A 24,317-nucleotide genomic window follows, 5' to 3' on the forward strand; every position below is an offset into this window, starting at 1 on the left:
GAGGAACGGCAGTTATGAGTTAACAATAATCGATGGTTATTATTCAATATTAAAACGAACATTTACATTTAAAAATAACCACCACACACACGCTATGTTATTACTTAATTTCGAGACGTTTGCATGAATAGAGGTAATAAGAAATAATAAATACTACGCTCCAATCAAATGTCAATGCTTTGTCATTTGTCAATATGAATTGTCATTTGTCAATTATTGTCATTGTCATTAAATCGTATGTTCACGTATGTTCACAACACCGAGAGACGAATTTCGCGATTATTCCTTGCTTTGTTTTTTTAGAGCATGCTTATGTTTGTTTCTATAAAATTTGAATAATAAATTATTTAAATTGGCGCAATGGACGAATAGCTATACGCTAAAATGAAGTTTTTGTTAGTGGTGTTATTTTTATTTGGTTCATACGGACATGAGCCTATTGTGAAAAATAATAAGGTGAGAGGCAGTTATAATAACAATGAATGAAATAAACAGTGTGTGTAGTGCAACGTACATGTAACTAAATATAATACTTCACAGGAAAGTACAGAAATATCAAGGGCTCTTGATGACCGGCCTTTGCTTTTTGCGACATTGGGAGGCGGCATGGTGGCTGTCGAACCTCTATCTGGAAATATAATTTGGAAACTTAAAGACGGTAATTACATTTGTTAAATTTCGTCAGGGGCATTTACTGAAACTGCAAAAACTTGAAGCAAGTGATGCAATGTGTGAGAAATATGATTGGTATGTTTGGAAATAATTGTAATTAGTTATTGTACTTAAAGGCAAGCAATAAATTTAATATTATTAAATTTTTCTGCTAAAAAAGTTTCAATATGCATTATTAACAGAAACAGATATATATTTTCACAATGTAGTTATTATTTCAGTATTATTTTATAGAAGATGGATACAATTAAATAAAATAACCTCTTTCTAATCAATATCCAATAAATAAATTAACCCAGTTATCTATTATTGAGTTTTTATAAGGAAAGACCCACTTCCATTCTAGTAGTAATTAATTGATAAAAAATATAATCTTGTCTTAAAAGATAAATGGTTTCTATAATAACACATTTTTATGTTAGTTCTTTTCTTAATTATTTTATTTTTTATTGCTCTGAATAAATAATGCCATTAGAATATGCTTAAAACCTTGAATGAGTATTTTATACTATAGGTAGCTTTCTGTAGCTTCGCCTGCGTAGGGAAACAAAATTCCTATGGGAATGTGATATTTCACAATGGTAACAAGTAAATGTCTAGCATCCACACCATATCCAGACACAAAAATAAATTTTAGATTTTATTTAAATATAAAAATGAAACGCTAAATTTGTTACTAAATCTTACATAACTAATTTTGTTTATTCTCTTTTTATAATATTCCTAAGTACGAGGATGGTTCTTATAGAAAACATAAACATGTATCACAGGTGAAGCTGGAGTGGACCGCTTGTTTATAATAACAATTTATTGAAATTGCATTCAAATTTAAACTTTATTTCGATTTGATATTAAAGTGTTATATAGAAAATATAAAATGTTGTGATTTTGTGTTGTGAATATCAAATTAATTGCGTAAGATTAAACTTTATTTCCTATATCGAAAATTAATATATAGCGCAGGACTAAATTTACATAAATGTAGATCTTTTAACATAAGTTTTTTTATTATTGAAACTATGCAATTCACGTTAACAGCACTCATCTACGTATATACTTGAAATATTTAGTCTATCAATAAAATACTACATTGTTTTGTGCATCCATATAACATTTTGTCTGTATAATTATCATAAAATATATTTACGACATTAACTATACATTGATCCTACGACATGATATTTTATAAATAACCTTCTACAAACTAATTTGCATTTGAATCAAACACGCTGCAGTCTGCACATGGCATTGCATGTGCCGTTTGTTTTATATTAAAAAAATGTCAGGCCAAATATTAATCACATTGATAGAGTATCTTTTAACACCTAGTTTGGTTTATCAGCTTGTCTCGTTATCAAGCGCATTAAGCATTTGGTTACGGGTTTACGGCCTATCGAAACAGCATTACCGTCGAACAATCTGGATAAAAAGAGAAATTTATTTTTAAAATGATATTTTTATTACATGTAAACAGATTCAGATAAAGCGTATTACATAGTTGTGTGATTAAAACAAGCATTTATGGTTAATCGATTTATGCGTGCGGCTCATTACTATGACGCGGAAGGTTTCAATATTTTTTTAACAACTCTAAATGAATTATTTGAATTTTTTATAAAATTAACCAAAGAGGAATTGCTTTGTCTGTCTGTCTTTGATGCATTTCCGATAACTTACTATATATACTATAGTCCTTCTATTCCTATAGTCACTATAGGTAGTTGCAGGCTGTTGCAGGAAAATATTCCAAAAATAATGCGTGGGCGTGACGGCGAACACATGAATATACTTTTTAAACATTAAATAATTATATGTATGGATTTAAAGGATGTGCATTGTAATGGCATTGTACGATGTACAATATATTTTATTAAGTTTTATAGATAGATACCTATTTTAATTATTTTATAAACAATGGAGCCACCAACCATGACCTTGCATAACAAATATTGTTTCATTAAACTGGTTTTCAAAAGTGACAGTAACTGCGTAAAAAATATGTGAGCGAATAAATACGGTGTAGGATGGTATGTTAAAAATTATCTGATGAAATCATAATAATCAAGGAAGTAATTTTCCAAAGTCCTTTCAGTTTTATTACAAAATCTTACCTCGAATAAAAATTCAATAACAATAATATCATGAAATGATAATAATTAAAATAAGGCATACTACATAGAACAAACTCGATGCATATAATTAATTTATTTCCGATGAAATAAAATGAAAAAAACCAAGTCACTAAGTAGATAAAAATATCGTTTAAATCGATTTTTACTGACCTAATTGTGAAGCCCGTAAGAAACAAAATATTTAATTAAAACTATCAAATTATGTCAACGTTATTACTTCTTTCTAAATAATTGTATTTTCCCATCAAAATTCTAATTAATTTACTATCACGGAAACAAAAAAAAAGCGACAAAAAGTTCACAAAAAATATAAATTGTATGATAGTGGGTCGTTTTTTTTTATAACATTATCTTTATTTTTAGAGCCTGCGGTGAAAGTTCCGAATCAACATGCTAATTTAATGCCCCAATTTTTGCCTGATCCTCGACATGGCTCCCTGTATATGTATGGACCTAGGGGGGATAAGCAAATGCTGAAGAAGTTGCCCTTTACGATCCCAGAGTTAGTGGCGAATGCTCCCTGCCGATCCACAGATGGCATTTTGTATACAGGAAAGAAAAGTGACACGTGGTTCATGTTGGATCCCTTGACTGGTTCGAGGGAACATATTTCAGGTAAAGACTAATGTATAATACCTATCCAGTTTCTCTTTTAGTTATATGCGGGTCTTATGGGTGTTCTAATACGCCAATAGCAGTAATCGTAAACCTTTATAGAATTTATATTTTTTATAATTTCCTGAGATAAATCGTGAGTAACTTATGTAGTAAACAAATTAATATATCAGTATAAGATGAATTGGAATTCCCCAAAAGGCCAAAAACTGTGCCAAAAGTTTATTTTATTTAAATGCTATCTTTCGCGTAGTTAGTTACGTCTTATATATTGTAGTGTACTTTAAAATTGAAACCATTATCACATATGTTTAGTGTAAAATATGATTACTTATTCTTTGGTTCCTATTCAAGGATTTTTATTTAAACTTTAACAGGCGCTTTGGCAGCGTCATATTTTCAACAAACACTAATTCTGCAACTTTATTACGCTTATTAGGTGTGTTTTGTTTGTAAACATTGATTATTTTAATCACACATCTTCAAACAGGATTCGATAAGTCGAAAATCTTTAAAGACGAGGACGTAGAGGACACTTGCGATCTGGACAAGAAACGCAGCGTGTACGTCGCTCGCACAGAATATAATATTCTCATGCACGATTCAAAGAATGAAAACCACAAATGGAATGTCACATTTTTCGATTATACTTCCCATGATATGGGAAAAGAGATGCTGAATGATTATGGTAAGTCTTATTAAATAGGTGTAAATGTACCTATGTTATCTCCGATATGATTATTAATGGGTCACTCGTTTTGAACGTTGATAAATGTTTGTTTATGTTTGAATATAGGATTTTCCAGTTGTGTTACTTGGCTTTTGTAGATGTATCACTACGCAAAAGTTTTGGAAATTATAGGAAATACTGCTATCCTATTCAATTTGATATATATGTATAATTATCAATAAATAAATAATTCTTTATTTGCATAATGTGTACGTACAAAAGTTTACAAAATTTACATTAAGAATCAACACATTAGCCGAAATAGGGATGCAAATCATGTTATACTAGTATAATGAACGGGAAAAGAACATAATAGTATATATAATTTTATAGCTTATTAGCTAATTAAAAGTATACTCGCACGGAAATTTTGGCCCACCATATATTATCGAATGTGATACAGAACAGACATGTAGTTTATAATTACAGTATTTCAATTTATGTAGTTATCACTCGTATAGCTTATGCGCGCTTATCAGAAACGATACGGCGAAGCAGTTAATTTTCATACGTTATGTCACATGCTATGCAGTTGTGTATACCTAGTTTTGTTTTTAATCAATTTTTGTTTTGCGTTTTGGTAAATAAAACTTTTTTAGATTATTTCGTAGAATTTAACATCGCAATGGAACAATATCCTAATATCATAAAGTTGAGCTTAAGTGTGTTTGTTTGTTTGAACGCGCTAATCTCAGGAACTTACTGGTCCGATTTGAAAAATTCTTTCGGTTTTAGATAGCCCATTTATCGAGGAAGCTCTATAGGCTATATCATCACGCTAAGACCAACAGGAGCGGAGCACTGCGGGTAAAACCGCGGGGCATAGCTTGCAACACTAGCTAAGCCCAGTGTAATGGAACGTTACTCTTAAACAGTTTAGAGTAACGTTCCATTACGAAATATTTTAATACGAAACCGTTAGTTACAGCAGAATTATTTAAATGATACTCAAAATAAATTGATACAAATAACCACGCTAATTAAGACAGTTAGATCTCAATTTGACTGATTACTTTAAATGTTGAGGTAAATGCACGTTGGATTATAAAATGATTGATTCCGGTCGATGCCTAATATGATTGCCACTATTAAAATCTATTCTTGTTGTATAAACGATAAATAACAAAGGCTTAACGACCATTAGAGAAATTAGCATTTAATATGCAGACTACGATCCTGATGAAAAATAAAACAACTTTGTTAGAAATGACTTGATCAATAAGAGCCCATTAGTCAGGTCGTATTAGACGATAAAAAATGAATTCAAATCGATTTGTGAATAAGTTATAACTTTATAGGTATAATACACTTCACATCAACATCAAATGGGCGGGTAATGTCTTTTAACCGTAAAACCGGGGACTTGGTGTGGTCACATAACTTCGAAACGCCTGTGATAGCTGCCTATTTACTGGATAGAGATGGACTTATATCTGTACCCTTTAATTCCATTGGAGATGATACTATGGATCATATCATGGAAGACGCTACTACACTGAGGAACGGCCAAGGGATAAAGAACTCTAATATTGAGTTATAGTAAGTATAGTTTTGCTTGTACGACGTTTTTATCGATGTAGGTAATCGGTAATCCTAACTATGAGATATCGTTTCGATATTTTCTTTTTAATAATTAATACTGATTATGACACATACATTTTCTAGGAAGAATGATAACGATTATAGATTGTATATTTGAGAAAAATATTAGTTAAAGCTATTTCTAAAATAACATCATGCTATACCTACCTAATACATCAATTTCTGCATTGGATTTTGCATTATCTTTAAATTTGTGTGCAGTGAAAGATCTAGAACCCAATTCAAGCCCAATTTAGATTGTTTTTAGTTGTTCCAAAGTTGTAGTAGTAATTGCATTATACTATATACAATGTGTAAAATATCGATTCCGATATGCATTTATAAATATTTTATATACCCACAGTGAGTATCTTTCACCTTGGTGTGACATGTAATTGAACCGACGCGATATAACGCTGTAATTATTTCAAACATACCATGACTGAATGATATACGATCCCTATCGCTGTAAAAACATGATTTATAATTTTGTACGAACAAATAAAATGTTAAATATAGAACAGTTTATTTTTTTCCAATATAATAATAAAAGTTTATTTCAAAAATAATTATATTTTTAAGGATTTCGATTTGAATCGATTTTTCTACTCGTAATTTGAGTATGTAAGGTACTCGTCATTTGAGTATGTTTTTTTCCAAACGATTTTATTTATTCGTTAGGTATCGATTATTAGATACTGAAACCAACAAAAAGTAATAACTATTCTCTTCATTATATACTCCATTTACCAACATGTTTTGACTTTCAGTCCTACATTATACATCGGGGAGCATAACCATGGTCTATATGCGCTATCTTCCTTAGTAGACAAAAACACAGTAACAATATCAACTGGCTACACTCAACCATTACTCCTCGAAGGACCAGTCACTGAAACTGAATCTACTTCAGAAAAACCGGTCTACGAACCGTTTAAAAATGTCCACTATCAACTTAATGATATAAATCTACACGTAACTCCACCATACTTATTACTGGGGCATTATAAAGTGCCAGAACTAACAACTTCATGGATGCCACAACTGCCAAATTCCAATCTAAACAAACTGCCAATAAGAAATGCAGTTAAACTAATCAATGGGGAAGTAAGAACAGACGCGGATAAAGATGAAAACGAAACAAACTTGAAGTCTAATTCGATATCAGTGTCGGTGCAAACAGAAGATTTGTTTACGGACTTCAGTTTGAGGCCGGATTTCTGGTACAAACAGTTGCAGATTTGGATCAATCAGCAGGAAAATAAAGCTCTCAAAGTCGCGCTTATTGTTCTGATGGGATTGGTCGTCACTATGTTCTGGTATTTACGGCTGCAGGTATGTTGCATCATTTATTTTCACTTTTTAAATTTCTTATTATTGAATTTTCACTTGTTTGAATATTTTTGGATAGTTATGCTTTTTAAAGATTTTATTTAATATTTGCGAAGTAAAGTTAAATATTACAGTAAAATTATATGAACAGTAGAATAAATAAACAATAATTTAAAAGGCCTGAAATATGACGTCATCAATACGGATTTTGCCTTTATCGCAAATTAACCTCAGGAATCCATGAATATTATCATAGAGTTATTTGTATTTGCTGTAAGTTTAATATTTAGGTGTTTTCGATAAATACACTAGCACATCTGAATATTTTTTTTATATATTCTTACTACGTCATAAAATATCCAAAATACTTCTTTTTATATTTTTTCCGGTTTAAATTAATAATAATTATCTTCAAATGATCGATAACAGATGTATCGTATCAGCACATGTAAAGAATACAATTCTGTATGTACGCCAATTATCTACGGTATTTTACACATTATTATCTCCGTCGTGTGTGCGTGTTTACATTCCTTTGATTGCACAATTGGTTGGTATAAATGTGATAATACAAGCAGATTAGCAGACAGTTGTAAATATATTGATAGGAGATTGAACCAATTATATATTATGATATTTATTGGTATATGTAGGTATATCGAATTGAAAGTACAGGACAGTCAGGATAGGTTTAAAAAGATTTGAATGTATAATGTCTTGTGTCAATAGAAATTGGAGACTACATATTTGAATTTTTGCTTATGCATGAGAAAAAAATTATTTTAACTGAAACGAGTGCTATGCTATAAAATGCTATAAATTTAATATTTTGGTTGTGATTCACAAGCCCGATCGCGCGTATTAAATAACAAATACGTAATACATACTTCAAAGTAGTTCTGTAGATTTGATCTACGCTTTGAATTTAAATTCAAACCTTCTAATTACATGATCTTCACCGTTATGTGCGAAAAGTTTAATATACTTACAACGTTTTTTAACAGACATTCTTTTCTTCTTTTCATTCGTAGCATATTTTTTGAACTTCCAAACTGTTCAAAGCTTTAAACATTTGCGTCGTCTCATTCTTTTTGCCATGCTGCTTTTGTTGTATATGTATATGTATTTATTTATCTCGAAGTTTATTCTTAATTTAAATTGTTTTCTAGGCTCGCGAATTCCAACAACTCTCGCAAGGTGGATCTCGAAGTTCCACAGCATCCACCTCATCCCAGGGTGAGGTGACGGGCCAACTGGTCGAGTTGGGAGATGGGGAAGTGCAAATAGGCAAGATTAGCTTCTATACGGATCAGATATTGGGCAAGGGGTGTGAGGGCACTTTTGTGTATAGGTAAGTTCTATAGCGAGTGTGTTTTAGTTTATTTTTCATATGTGCAGACAATTTTTGAGAAGCTATTTGTTTTTAACTTAGATGATAGTTAACTTTTTAAACATTTACATTTTAATTTGATAACAAGTAAATTTGAAAAGGATCACCGAATAATTTTGACAAAACAAAATTTATTATCGTGTAGCAGATTCAACTCAGAGTTAATATTATTTAAAAAAAAATAATTGTAGTCTGTTAATTTTAAAGTTTAACCAATTTATTACCAACTATTACAAATGTCAAATTTTAATATATTTTATTAATATTTTCAGAGGTACATTCGACAAACGAGCAGTGGCCGTGAAACGTTTGCTACCAGAATGTTTCACGTTCGCGGACCGCGAGGTGGCGTTGTTGCGTGAGTCGGATGCGCATGCGCATGTAGTACGGTACTATTGTACGGAACGGGATAAACAGTTTAGGTGAGATTTTGCTTTTTTTTTAGTGTGTTAGTGTAGATAGTGATTAAAAAATGTTATTATTATAGCAGGTATTTAGAGGTGATACTATATTTGGCTTCAATGTACTTTTTTTAAATACTTATACATATGTTTTTTAAATTTTTTGATGAAAATTCACTGAAATCATTTGTCTTCTTTCTTACTAATCAAACAAACATTATTAGAAAGGTTTGGTGTGAATGTTTCGAATTTTTTAGTAAAATGGTATGATAATAAACAGTAAAAACTTGTTTCCATAGGTATATAGCTTTGGAACTCTGTTCAGCGACGTTACAAGATTATGTTGAAAATAAATTGAATTTCGAATGTAAAATTGATGCTGTTGAGGTTTTGCGGCAGGCCGCTTTAGGATTGTCTCATTTACATTCTATGGATATAGGTTAGTATAACTAATAATTTTTTCCTTAGTATTTAATCCTGTCTATTGTTTTCTTAGTAAAAATAAAAAAAGAACTATCATATTTTTCTGAACCGCAATTACAATGTATCCTATTAACCCCTGTAATTTTATATATTGTTGCCCAGCATTCTACGTACTTCTAGACTGAGACATTTTCATCAAAATCGTGTATTTAGTATAATATCACAGTAAAAGTTATAAGATATTCAAGAATAAAGTTGAAAGTAAAAAAAATATAATCTATGTGCTAATCCAGACTACAAATTATAAAAAATCTATCAAGAAATAGTAACTCAAACATTCTTACAAATTTTCGCATTAATGTTATTAGTGGAATAGTACTAACAGTAACAAGTATTGTTCACCTACAAAATAATTAATTCCCAACAAAACCTTTCCAGTTCATAGAGACATAAAACCGCACAACGTGTTGCTATCGATGCCATCTGGTACGGGCGAGGTCCGGGCTATGATATCCGACTTCGGTTTATCCAAAAAACTCAATATTGGTCGAGTGAGCTTCTCAAGAAGATCTGGAGTCACTGGTACTGATGGCTGGATTGCTCCTGAGATGATTAATGGGGAAAGAACGGTGAGTTAATTGAGAATTTATAAGGTAGAATAAACAACTAAACTCAGATCACACTCTAAAATTATCTATAGCAAAACTCTGCCTACACGTGTATTAGGCAGAGTTTTCTATTAAACGAAAAAAAAATGTATTTTGAACATATTGCCTTAGAATAGGGTGTTATTTTCAATGAATGTTTTATGCAACTCCACTCGGTCATTTTTTCTCTGTAGGCATGTGCATTGATACATTTATTTTTCGCAAAAATTAAATGTGAATATAAATTTTTAAATTTGCATATATTTTTATAGCATTTGAATGCCATAAAACCAACATATCAAATTCAATAAATGTGAAGTTATGTTTAAATACTGTGTTTATACATTACTGTGTTTCAAAGATATTTTAGCAAGATTATTTTATACTTATCATTGAAATAATTGTTTCAGACAACATCCGTGGATATGTTCTCATTGGGTTGCGTGTTTTATTACGTGCTTTCTAGAGGCCAGCATCCTTTCGGTGATGTATTGAGACGGCAGGCAAATATTATCACTGGAGAGTACAATTTAGATTATTTAGAGTAAGTATTTTTTTATTTGTATATTTATCATATGAATTGAACTATCTTTTATTATTTATTTTATTTTTCAGCAAAGTGTTACCAGAAGAAGAGGTGTTATTAACAAAGATTTTGATCAGATCAATGATCTCTACTAAAGCAAGTGCGAGGCCGCCTTGTGAAACTGTACTTAGGTATCCCATATTTTGGGGCAAGCAGAGTATACTTAATTTCTTACAGGTGAGTTTTGAAAGTGATATCTAGTAGTTGAAGTATTTTTTTAGTATTCTGGTTCAGATTGTGACCTAGCAATGTAAAACAAAAGAATCTAACCACAATTATTCAAGAAATTGTTATGCTATAGTATTTTTATACTTGGGCTATCTTTCATTCAAGTCTAATAGTCTAAGATCCCACTGCAGGATCAGTGCGTTCATCGGTTTTTTGCTGAAAACCGAATTTTTATGTATATTTATAATTAGGAGAATATATATCGACTAGGTTGCCAGTCAAAATTTGGCCGCAAGCATGTTTAATTAAAATTTTTCTAATCGATTTTTGGGAAAAAAATTCGTTCACTTGTTTTTTGAATAAAATGTAGTCTACATCACGTCAAATGATATAAAAATTCTAAAAAATCACGGTTGCCGCTTTTCACCTGGTCGCAACATAGACCGGGAGATACTGACACAAAATTTCGAGTCATTTGTAACAGGATGGCGGTTCTACAGGGGTCTTAGTACGCAATGACAAAAAGAAAAATGATGGTGTGAACGCTGGTACCGGTGGGTTAGACGCGTGGGCGTTAGTCGAACTCGTCGGAAAAATAGCGAAAGTCAAACGATTTGTAACACAAAAATTTTAGAATTTACCGATAGCCCATAAAAAAGAAGTAGGCGGTAGTGTCATGCCATACTTTTCCGGTATGACTTACAGCCCGCCATACCGACGCGAATGTGTTGATTAAAAAAAAACAATTATTCAACCATTTGTACCAAGCTAACTTTTGCACAGGTAACCATCGTCGTGCAGCCATTTACGAAAATCGCCATGCCATACTTTTCGGACGATTCCAAATGGTCGCCATACCGCCGAAAATCTGCAAAAAATTTTTATTTCGCCTATCTTTTTGTACCAGTATTGCATTTGGCTTTTTGGAGAGTATTTGATAAAATGTGACCATTATTATATTTGCCATACTTCTAGTAGGGGGAAAAAGTGCTGTCATACTTGAAAAATAAATTTATTATTAATTTATATAAGTGAAGATTTCTAACACCTAGATCTTTGAAATTTTGTATTTATATTCGTTGATCCTCAAACTTACAGGAAAAATAAGTGCCATACTGTTACAAATCGTTTGACTTTCGCTATTTTCCGACGAGTTCGACTAACGCCCACGCGACTAAGCCGCCAGTACCAGCGTTCACACCATCATTTTTCTTTTTGTCATTGCGTACTAAGAACCCTACAGGGTTCTTAGTACGCCCTTATTTGCGGCCGGATTTAATTAGGCAACCATATTTGATAATAAATAGAAAAAAATTAGCTTTAATTTGATATATGATTCATAAATGTGCGTTATGAACGTAAAAATAAATCGAAATCATACCTGTTTGCACCAGGCTGCCAAGATGTTGCGGCCAGGTGAAAAGCGGCAACCGTGATTTTTTAAAATTTTTATATCATTTGACGTGATGTAGACTACATTTTATTCAAAAAACAAGTGAACGAATTTTTTTCCCAAAAATAGATTAGAAAAATTTTAATTAAACATGCTTGCGGCCAAATTTTGACTGGCAACCTAGTCGATATATATTCTCCTAATTATAAATATACATAAAAATTCGGTTTTCAGCAAAAAACAGATGAACGCACTGATCCTGCAGCCGGATCTCGTACTATAAGATCTTCATTTAAATGGTTTTCGAAGCTTAATAGCCTTTCTTCTAGTGTAATTCTGACATTGCTTTTCATCTTTGTTTGTTCAGGATGTAAGTGACCACGTGGAAAGTTGTAACGCGGGAGCCGACCATCCGCTAGAGAAAGGAGCTAGAAGGGTAATCAGAGGAGATTGGCGAGCGCACGTTTGTCCAACAGTGGCCAATGATTTGCGGGCGCGGCGCACGTACCGCGGGGAACGGGTCGCGCACTTGCTGCGGGCGATACGGAATAAGGTCAGTGGGCCAGCTTGGGCCAATGTCTGGAAATATTTGTTTGATCGCTATATTTTTATCTGTATATGATATAGATTGCTGTATATTGCGCCGGGGAGTTCATGCACATGGAAGTCGATTAGACAGTTATCTATTTTAAAGTTTGGTAATTACAAAAAGTTTTTACATGTAATAAAAGCGACATCTGTATCTCAAGTGACAATTATTTTTCAAGCATCAAAATGTTAAACTACAATTTATATACGACTAGATTTCCCGTTCCCGTTCCCGTGGGATTTCCGGGATAAAACCTATCCTATATGTTAATCCAAGTTATCCTCTATATGTGCTAAATTTCATTGTAATCGGTTCAGTAGTATTTGCGTGAAAGAGTAACAAACACACACACACACACATCCTCACAAATTTCGCATTTATAATATTAGTAGGACATAATATATTACGTTATAGGAAAAAATAAAGGCGAACTTAAAATTTAATATTTGTATTTATGTCTGATTACAGAAACATCACTACAGAGAATTAGAGCCGGAAGTGCGAGATAGCCTCGGGAAAGTTCCAGACGGTTTCGTCACATACTGGCTCAGGAGGTTCCCACTCCTTTTACCCCACGTGTGGTTACAAATGCAGCAGTTCCGAAACGAGGACATCATGCAAGGATACTTCCCCCACGCCTTCGTCTTCAACCGGGATGACGTCACAGAACTCAACGACGACAACTACGTCAATGAAGAAGATCTAGCAATTAACGAACTCTTCGTCAAAAGTAAAATCTACTACGATGAGAATGACCCAGAGAAAAGGTACAAAAGGGATTCTCCCAAAAAAAGCGTGGACTGGAGAAGTGAAGATAGAACGAGACAGAACGACGTCAGACCGAGAGAGCGATACACATACTATAAGAAAAAGGAAAAGAAACAAGAAATGCCCGTATGGAGCTTGCCACCGCAGTGAAACACAAATATTTGTAAGTAGATGTAAGTATTTATTTTTATAGTTAAAAGTTAATCTAAAATATGACACTAAAATTGGCCTCGCGTGAAATAAAACATAAATTGTAGTTATTATTCCTAGTGTATAGTAAAATAATGGCTTTTTGCCTACAGTGCGTTTTAACTCATAGATGTTAAATAAAAATTTAACTGTATTAGGAAACGAAACATTTCACTATAATATAGGAATGAGATGTTAGATAAGAGGCCCAGATTTTGTCAATAACTAAATTGAATTTACATATTAGACTCATTGAACTCAGAAGTACACGTTATTAAAGTAAGTATAGTAGAAAAGGGAGTAATAATTCCGATAAAATAAACATTATTGATTTTTAAACACATATTTTCCTTGTTTTAACCAACAAGTCATATTATACAGTACTATTTTTAATTAAGTGAATGATAGATTATTTCGAATTATTTAATAATATTTATTTCAAAATTCAGTTTAGTAATCGACAAAGAGACGAGGCTGTTATTTTTAGTATCTGCTCATGTTTTAAGATATTGATTACGTAAGCGCACATTTTAGAAGTATGTACTTAGAACAAATTGTGGATAGATTTTATATCTTTGTAAATTGTGGATTTGAATGGATATTACAGGACTTTTAAATAGTATTTTTAATGAGATTTTGGATGAATTTTGTGTAAAAAGTATTCATGTAATGGATTTAAAATTAAAAGGGACCACATTGTGTATTCTTAGAAGTACTTTGTGTACATTAATATACATAACTAAATGATAAGATCTTAAGACATTATTGTAAAACTATTAGCGTTAAAAGATTACTAATTACAATACTAATATAGTCAAATTAATTTATTGATATCATTAGAAACGCTAGAACATTAATGTAAACTATATGATAATAACAAATTGATCATGTCAAAGCAAATTTATATTACTTTAAAAATGCTTTTCTAACAAGCAATATGACAAAAAGTGAATTACCTTTGTGGTAAAAGCGTAAGTGGGTGTACTCTGCCTATTCGTGTGGGAATGAATTGTTCAAGTTATTTTTGGTTAAGTATATATTTTTTATTTCCTCTCAAGCTCTATTCAGTATATTTATAAAAAGGAATGTAAAACCTTAAAAGCTCCTACAATACAACATTCCTACACAAGTCGATATTAGTATACCAGTGGGAAAGAAATTATAGCTAGTCAAAGTCACATTCCTTTTGGAAAAAGTATATATTTTTTAAAGGTTTGCTTTATAATAGATTCAGTTATTAAATAATTTTAATGTATAAATAATCATTATGAAATAAAAGACATTAAAATACTGTGAAATAATTTGCAAATTTACTTTCAAAAGTGACAAGGTTTTGTTAGGTAATGAAATAGAAAAAAAAAGGCAGCTTTCTGTTAGAGGGTATAAAATAAATAGTAGGTACTTATATCGAGATTATAAAAAAGAAAACGAAAGACAGTCTTGTTTCTGAAATAAGTATGAAATCATCGCCGTACACTTTCAGTTGACGCTTAAAAGAGAAATGCTGGCATCTTGCGTAGAAATAATAAAAAAAGTGCAACGTCGCATTATCCGCTCGTCATGCGTTCGTCGTGCGTGCGTGAATTTTGATTGTTTTGCACAAGATGGAAGTATTTCGAGACAAAAGGCCTTAAAAAGAAATTTCGTTTAACAATGTTGATGTTTCAAGTTCTGCATAATATTTCCCTGTATGGATAGTATTAGAATGTGCCAATCGTGAAATCCAGAATTAAAAATAAAATCTCGGATTGTTTGTTAAAATATGATATTTCTGAATTTAAATTCTCTTTGAATACTATATATCGAACTTTTAGATGATTGATGTAAAATGTGTAAAATGCTTTTTTTCTTTATCCTTAGGCAATAGTTTTATTTATTGTTCCTTTTGTACAGTTTTATTAATGTGTAAATATAGTCTGTAAAGTTAAGTACACAAATAGTTTTTAAGTTTTACAAAATAGTTAAATGATAGTGGATGACCAATTGAGTATTTGAATAAAAAAAAATTATTGATTTTTTTTATGTATTTTGAAGCTTTATTATTAATAATATTGATATTTAATGCAAATAACTTACAAAAAATTTTTTTTCCGTTAATTATAAGCAATTAAAAATTGATGAAATTTAAGTTAGAATCACGTGACTAAAAACGCGCCATGACTGGTCACCACAGTTGTGACGTCATAATGTTATAGCTATTACATAGCGTTTACATACGATTTGTTAGTTGGTTCCTAATTAGTTAGTTAGTTACGAATAATATTCTTGATGTTGATATATTTATGATCACCGATTTTTGCCAGGAGTTGCCTTCGTAGTATTCGTACATAATGATACAAAACGATAACTTTTGAGGTTCGCCATTTTTAATATAAATTTAAATAATATAATTAACAATTATTAATATAATTAATATGTAATTTAATAATGACAACAAAATTAAATAGATCAAAACACTGTATTTATTATTAACACGCTTTTATTAGCTTCACCTGTATGTTTGTATGTAACCGACTCCTTTCGAAGTTTCGACTCGATTTTGACCCACTTAAAACCGACGGATTTTGTTCAAATTTTGAACACTTATCAAGGTCCGATGACAATACAATAATATCATAAATTTATCCTGATAAGGATCGCCAGGATCAGCTTAAAACACATGTTTGTATGTAACCAATTCTCCTTTCGATTCGATTTAGACCCACTATAAACCGACGGATTTAATTTAAATTTTGTATACTTATAAAAACCCGGTAACAATACAATAATTTCATGAATTTATCTTTTTATCCTGTTTAGTTTTTCAAACTATATTTAATTTTCTATCAACTGCAATGAGTGAAAACTAACATTATGACGTCACACGCGCTCGGGTGACGCTTCGGGAGTTGTCGGCGTGTCTTCGGTACTGGATTCAAAGACTAATTTTTATTTTGAAATAACTTTTGAATTATTGCAAAAAAAAATAAAAATAAAAACAGTTTTGTTATAAAACTAATATATAATCTTTCCATTTATCACAAAAAAAAAATTTAATTCAAATACTCAATTGTGGTATGAAAATGAAATAATTTGTTGAAAACATGACAGTTTGTGATAGTGTTGTATTCATTTACATTGACATAGCTTTTTCAATAGAATTCTACCTGCACGTGCACAATGCAAGCCTTAAAAACCATTTCTTGCAATTTATAATTTGTATTAACTTTAAGATCAACCTGTTATTTATTGTAACAATATATTCTTAAATATATTATGTACTTAAGATTATACTGCTTGGCCTAAAAATTGCGATTTTAATAATGTGCAATATTTGTAAAGCTCTTGATATTCATCATGAAATTAGGTTAAAATGAAAAGATTTATTTAGTAGTAAGAAATACATTTATTTGTAATAAAATTAATATATTGTGGTCGAAAATTTAGCTGGAAAAGTATTAATAAAGTAAAAATCAGTCTCATACAATATTTAAGTGTGGGTCAAGTATGGCATTATATACAAAAAATATTGTGCTAAGTGCAAACAATAATTATTCGAGTATACACTAACACTTCCCTTGTCCAATTCTAAACAATTTTCTAATATTATGATTTTACATATTAAACAAAGTAAATCATTATAACAACTCATTCAATATGCATAATATCTTTACCTAGGTTTACACAATACAAAGTGCAAAATTAGACAGTGTTACAATATTATTATGTACTAAACTAAGGAATGCAGAAAAATGCCACAAGTTAAAATAAAACCTTCACTGTTTCAAGTTTCCCGTGTTTTAAGGCTATATAATGAGTAAATAAAAAATAATTTATTTGTAAATTGATGCCTTATTTGAATGCTTTTCTATTAAATCTATGATTGTTAAATGGACTTTTTCTTTAGCCACATCCAGAGGTGTTTTCTGAGAGGCGTTTACCATAGATAAGTCAGGACTGAAGCTAAGAAGTGTTTTAGTAGCGCCAATATTTCCCACTTCGCAGGCGTCATGTAATGGAGTATTTCCAGATAAGTCTATTGCATTTATATTAGCGCCACTGTCCAAAAGATAATGTAAAGCTATAGTTTTATTATGCAAGGTGGCCAGGTGCAGTGGCGTTTGCCCTTTTTTGTTGCATGTGTTAACATCAGCTCTATTCAGAATAAGAATTCTACATAATTCATCGAGGCCATATCTCGCTGCATAGTGTAATGCAGTTATACCGTTTGAATCACAAAAGTTCACATCAAAGTCTGATAGAGTGGATTGCGTTACTTTCTTACAGTTAGAACATTCACATAGAGGGTGGCAAAGAGATTCTTTCATTTCACTTTTAGCATTGATATAATTTTCATAATTAATATTCATATAAAAACATGCTAATTTAATATCACCATAGGATATAGCTTGCAAGATTCTTTCAATTCTCTTTAGATTTTCCACTGTTTTTGACGCATTGTTACGGTCACTGTTTCTCATTTTCAAGTTGTGTAACTTTTGGGTTACAGGATTGTCATTCTTTAAACTTAACTTTTTAATATCTGTGCTGGTTATGTGTATGTATTCATATAAATTGGGTGTACTGGATTTCAACACTTGCAATATTTTCAAATTGTGTGCTAAGTCGAATGCAGTTTTCCCATTGCGATTATGCAATGATGGCTCTGCACCATTTTCTATGAGTAACTTAGCGATGCCTTCATATCCCCATTTTGCAGACATATGCAATGGAGTATTCCCACTCTGATTGCAGCAATTTATATTTATCTGTTTTCGTCCATGCTCTGCAAAATAGATAAGAGCTTTGACACAGTTCAAATGTCCATTGTTTACTGCCATGTGTAGTGGTGTATTTTTATCAATATTTGCTTTGTTGATATCAGCTCCCGAATGAAGTAGCAATAACAGAGCATTTTGATGCCCTCTTGCAGCCGAATAATGCAGTGGCGTGCATTCGTTTAAATCTGTTGCATTCACTTGGGCTCCCATTTCAATAAGAATTTCAACAGTTGCAGCTTTGCCATGTATACTTGCAACATGCAGAGGAGTCAGACCATGACTGTCACGGGAGTTGACCGTGGGTGATGTTTTAAGGAGATTCTTTGAAAGTTTCTGACAGCATTTATTGCAGTTACACAAAGGATGACATAATTTTTGGAATATTTCAAGATCACTGTCATCATCATCATCAATCTCATCTTCATTCAATGGTAATTTTATAACACTCTTTTCATTATCTTGCATATTATTTAAGTGCCTTTGGTTTTTCTCTAGTAAAGATTGCACTTGTTCTGTATGATTAGCTTTAATCAGGTCAAAAACATATTCAAGGGTCTCTTCTCTACTTGTGGTATCAGAAGTAGAGATTGACTCAGTTAAACTGCTTCTCCTTTGATTACATGTGCTCATACCATCTTCTGAAGGGTTGCTTTCATAGTAATATGATTCTGGGTCTGGTGGGCCTGCCAAGGCCCCTGATTGAATGTGTTCTATGACAGCTTCTAATGTCGTAATAAGAAATATACTTTCGTCTCCATCACCCTTTCCAATCCCGCTGAACCTAAATTCCTTCATATAAGTAAGTTGGCTATACCAGTTTGGTAATCCAGATTTAATTAAAAGAAATACAAAAACTGGTAATAAATCATCAGCAGTTAACAGAACGACATTATTGGCACTGTCACTTTTATTAATTGCATTCAATGCTTGTTTTAAACACAATACTTTCTCCAGTACCGTGTTGTATGAATCAATTTTAGAAAGTATTTGCTTCGCTCTTGGCACGGCATGGTACAATTCTTTTTTAATATCAAGATCTCTAAGTTGAATATCACACATATTTCTTATTTTTTTATTGAGATGAGAATCCTCATATGAGCAACTAGTGCATATTGGTTTAAATATATAGTCAAATAAAAGTTGTTGCATATAACATTCAACAGCTAGCTTAATATTCTCTAAAATATGCTTTGATGCTTTAGATTTCTCTCTTAAGCGTCGGTTTTGTAAGGTCACTTGTAGGCATTGTGTGTATAGCTCACTTACTGCATCTTTGAGATTGCCAATAGCCACTGGTAAAGATGGGTTCTTTTTCACAAACAATTGGACATTTAATTCAATTTGATCCAAAACTTGACGACCAGCAGCTTGTGTCCACAGTAAGTCAATACAGTCATTGATTGAGCAAAGGCATTCTTTAGTTACATCATTGTCCCCAACATTAGAAGTAGGTTCAAGAGGAGTTTCAATACACCAAACTTTGTATTTTATAAAGTCTTCTGTATAGAATGTTTCTTCAAATAAAATGTGGCTTTGAAGAGGTAATCCTTTGGTAACTTCGAGTGAAATCACTTTATTTGCGACGGTAACCTGCTTTTCAGTGAGGGTGTTATAGTGAGTCTCAGGAAGTTCATCACTAGGCACCAAAACATGTGCACAGAAGTCTTCTATAGAAAAAACACGAGTATTTAAACTCCCGATGCGCGGTACACAAACTATCCAAGACTCTGTTATACAATGTTGAAATAAATCCATGTATTCATTTTTAAATTCCACGAAAAAGGGATTATCAGATATAATTTCATCGTATCCACCTTCCATTTCCAAAATATCAGTCCACAGAGCCAAACGAAATCCGTAAAATAATAGGTGCTTGATCAATTTTTCCGGTTTCACTAATTCGATAACTGAACTTACCAAAAATGATATGTATCATTAATGATAAACTAGTTTTAAATTACGAATTCTTCTCATAATTATATTCTGTTGCAATCATAACATTGAATATCAATATAATGTCGTGTATGCATAGAAGTACATACTATGATAAATATTTAATACATCGATATGCTAATAGAACAAGTTTTTTGTTATATTATTATCTTAACTTTTCTTTGCGGCTACGGGTGCAAGTTTCTTGTAAACAAAGTTGCTGTTAATAGATCTCACTGAGTTTAAATGTTTAAAAATGGGTAAAAAGTATGGTATTAACTTTCTTTTCTCAGTTAAAATAAATAAATTTAATTAGTTAGCTACTAACTTTTGAGAACACGGCCGCCTTCACAAACTTTAATTAAACACATGATTGACACTTGACAGTTGACTGTTGACAATATTGACAGCTCGGAGCAATTAACAATTGCTCCGAGATTGACAGTATTTATGACAACCCTTATGACAACCTATGTCCGTCCGTTGATTCGTTGCTTACTTCGTGACGGTTAAATGCCGACGATGAATAGCGACTTTGTAATTCGCACAGTTCGTTATCTATTCAAGAAGAATTAGAAGAAGACTTCGTTATCTATTTGGGTTAATACCAAAAATAACAATTATTATTATTCTACTCTACTGCGCTAAAAATAATAATTGGCCTAAACGTGGCCTAAACTGTCGGTACCTACCTACCTTTGCTTATAAAATAGAATACTTGAATATTTTTTGACGTGAATGTAGAAATGAAAAGATAATTTAAATAGACATTTAATTTGTTTATTTAACAACGAGTTCATCCTCGACCACCCCGTCCACCACCAATGCCTCGGCCGCCTAAGCCACCGAAACCCCTTCCGCCGAACCCTCTTGCACCAAAGCCTCTGCCACCAAACCTGCCGATGCCTGGACCGCCGAAAGCTAAACCTCTTCCAAAGGTAGTAAAACCACCTCCAACCAAAATGATTGGTAGCGGCCGAGGACGATGATAATAATCTAGAAAAATAATAAAAATTTTAATTCAAGATCTTATTTTCCCAATTGAATAGAAATGATACCAAAACAATTCCTGTTATAATGGATCTAGTGCCAATTTAATTGACGGCAATCTTTTTTTATCTCTTTTGAATTTACTGTTGAATGTTGATTTATTATTGAAGCGTGGTAATTTTAGCAATAATTACCTACCTGCATAGTACGGATAAAACTGGCGTTTCACTCGTCCATTGCGTCCAACCGAACCCTGTTCTGACAGATTTTGTCCATTATAAAACAATATATTTTCTAGTGGATTCGTGTTATTTTTCAAAGATTTTTCTGGCGATTCATTTTGATTTTCCAATGCATTATTACCTTTGTATAGTAATAATACAATGAGCAGAGTTGGAAGGACGGCGTTGCACGGTTTCTGGAAATAAATTGGTAAAGATTAACTAACTAGAAAAAAAAACAACCGACTTCAAAGACGGAAAAGTAAAAAATAAAAAAAGATCTAAATAATATACATATTATTTACTACTACATGTAGTAGCCTGTAATTAATATTATTAATTACTACATATCAAATCCTTTTTACTTTTTACTTTTCCGTCTTAGAAGTCGGTTGTTATTTTTATTTAATACTTTTTAGTGAATCAAAGTTACTTGCTACATTTCAATTAAATCATCGAGATCAGACAAACATGCTCATAAAATAAAAACTACTGGGCCTATTCGAATAAAATTTTTATGGGACCAATTCGACACTATTCCACATCAAACAAAAAAAGAATCACGTAAATCCTTACGTAAATCGGTTCAGAAACCTCGTAGTAATCGATGTACATACATATAAAAAACATACCGGCCGAATTGATAACTTCCTCCTTTTTTTTGAAGTCGGTTAAAAATGGAGCATGGAGCTGATTAGCAAGAAATGTTTTATAAGTTGGTTGTTTTCTTTTAAAGTAAATATGCATAAAAGAAACATATTAAATAAACTAGTACAGTAGAACCTTGATAAGTTAAAGTCCAAGGGAAACACAAAATATTTTAAGTTATAGAGGTTTTAAGTTATCAAGGCTCTATCCATTTTCACTGCTTCTATAGCTTTTAATTTATAAGCGTATGTGAGGGATGTTAGTTTTCTTTTTGGACTCATTTTAAGCTAGTTTTATCACACAGTAAGTAAAGTGATGTTTCCAGGACAACAATCAAATCTTATGATGCAAGTAAGTCGTTGTCATAAAGCTAACCGCCGCAAAGCTTTGAAGAATTTCGATAAAGCAAACAGTAGGTTATGTATTGTTTACGTTAGCAATACATAGTAAACACGTGCAAGCAATAAATACCGAAACCTTTTGTTTTGACACTCTTTCAAAATGACTCATTGACAAACAATTTTATGTTATAGAGGTTGTGGAAACATTTCTTGAAGTTACTGAGGGCCAATACAGAGATTATTTATTTAAGTTATAGAGGTTGCGTATTTTAAGTTAAAGAGGTTTTGGGCTCTGATGGGAAGGGAACACATTATTTTTTGAAATTACAGAGGTTTTTATGTTACCGAGGTTTAAGTTATCGAGGTTCAACTGTATTTAAATATTTGAGCATTGTTCTAGATAAGTATGAAAAATTGATTGTGTAACAAATTACTGAGAGGAAATTTAAATCCTGACTGAATAAAGCTATTTATAATGTAAAAAAAAGAGAGTAACAAGAGCAAAGCGTAACTTACCATATCTTACAACGTGAATATGTTTGACAACATGCAAAGTAAATTGTCTCATTTTATATAAAGCAGCTACTTGCTAATTGGTGACACAGTCGTAGGTAGGTATATCTGGTAAATATTGACATAAATTAGTTTTCAGAAAACGTATGAATAACTAAACACTAATATTCACTTAGATGATTATTACCTACTTTACAAGATGTAAGTATTTACGTAGTTTATTATTTGGGTTTTTGTCCTCCGGGCTCCACATTAAAGAGCATTTCCTTGCCATACTGTACGTGTAGGTAGGTACGTTTTAGTTTCAGTGTACTTACGAGTAAGTATAATAATAATCCATACTATAATATTATAAATGCGAAAGTAACTCTGTCTGTCTATCTGTTACTCAATCACGCCTTAACTACTGATCCAATTTGAATGAAATTTGGTATAGATATATTTTGATACCCGAGAAAGGACATAGGATAGGTTTTATCCCGGAAATCCTACGGGAACGGGTTTTTCTTTGAACATGCGGGCGAAGCCGCGGGCGGTAAGCTAGTTATTCATAAATTATTATTATCATATGCATAACGGAGAAAGTAAAGCCGGCATGTTGTTAGATACGAGTGTAGTATATGAGTGAGGGTAGATAAAAATAATGTCACCGATCGTGTGTCAGTTTGTTGTAGAAGGAATATTCTTCTATTGACTATGCCCTATGGTTTCTTGAACCGATCTTAAATAGCCTCCTTCGAATGAAGTCTTTCTACAACTATTAAGAAGAGGATAAATTAGGTACCTGAAATACAATAAATATTGCAGTATGTATATAATTATTGATATTGTGTCAGAAGAAAAGTTATAACGCACATTAAAATGTCTGTTATTTACAAAAGAGATGTATGGTTTCATGTGAAGAAAGCAGGGTAGTAAACGATGCTTAGTCGTAAGTTATATTGCGCCTTCGGGCATTGTCACAGCAGTGAGTGCTTGCACAAACTGAGGTATTGTTCTCGCGGTTGCATATTGTTTTATAAAATATGCACAACAAACGTAGCAACGTAGAAACTTCGAGATATAATATGAAACTTTCAAGCCAAATAGCAACGGAATGATAATATTTACATTTTAACTTTGCTGGGTTTTATGGGAAATAATATAAGAGATAGTGAAAACTTTCTCATTAGTAAAAGGATATATTTTGAATTTAATTATTAATTTATTAATTTTCAGTGAAACTGAAGTGCTTATGATATGATTACTTAATATGTTAATTTATAATTTTCGACAGGAAATTTCAAAATTCATGAT

At 31.8% G+C, this 24,317-nt stretch overlaps 3 protein-coding genes across 3 annotated transcripts; 1 reads left to right on the top strand and 2 right to left on the bottom strand.

Annotated features, from left to right (window-relative positions):
* The first annotated feature begins 263 nt into the window (after positions 1 to 263).
* Positions 264 to 13,714, top strand: Ire1 (serine/threonine-protein kinase/endoribonuclease Ire1). Its single transcript, XM_090104771.1, has 14 exons — positions 264 to 456; positions 541 to 658; positions 3,168 to 3,419; positions 3,910 to 4,107; positions 5,448 to 5,688; positions 6,501 to 7,065; positions 8,232 to 8,413; positions 8,725 to 8,874; positions 9,153 to 9,292; positions 9,715 to 9,905; positions 10,334 to 10,467; positions 10,539 to 10,686; positions 12,438 to 12,623; positions 13,128 to 13,714. The coding sequence occupies exons 1-14, from the start codon at positions 385 to 387 to the stop codon at positions 13,575 to 13,577; spliced, it is 3,027 nt and encodes a 1,008-aa protein (XP_089960897.1). The 5' UTR covers positions 264 to 384; the 3' UTR covers positions 13,578 to 13,714.
* Positions 13,715 to 16,983: 3,269 nt separating this feature from the next.
* On the bottom strand, positions 16,984 to 20,693 carry LOC149906415 (ankyrin repeat domain-containing protein 27-like). Its single transcript, XM_090104536.1, has one exon. The coding sequence runs from the start codon at positions 20,195 to 20,197 to the stop codon at positions 17,429 to 17,431; it is 2,769 nt and encodes a 922-aa protein (XP_089960662.1). The 5' UTR covers positions 20,198 to 20,693; the 3' UTR covers positions 16,984 to 17,428.
* Positions 20,694 to 21,066: 373 nt separating this feature from the next.
* Positions 21,067 to 23,054, bottom strand: LOC149906416 (uncharacterized). The gene is made up of 3 exons (XM_090104199.1): positions 23,025 to 23,054; positions 21,497 to 21,716; positions 21,067 to 21,304 (listed from the first exon to the last, which is right to left on the bottom strand). Exons 1-3 carry the CDS (start codon positions 23,025 to 23,027, stop codon positions 21,105 to 21,107), a joined length of 423 nt encoding a protein of 140 aa, XP_089960325.1. The 5' UTR covers positions 23,028 to 23,054; the 3' UTR covers positions 21,067 to 21,104.
* Between the last annotated feature and the right edge of the window lie 1,263 nt (positions 23,055 to 24,317).

This window comes from Colias eurytheme, chromosome 8 (assembly GCF_061535395.1).
Source record: "Colias eurytheme isolate Ceu_HAF_F1 chromosome 8, ilColEury1 Martin Lab GWU primary, whole genome shotgun sequence".
In the NCBI taxonomy this organism is placed as follows: Eukaryota; Metazoa; Arthropoda; class Insecta; order Lepidoptera; family Pieridae; genus Colias; species Colias eurytheme.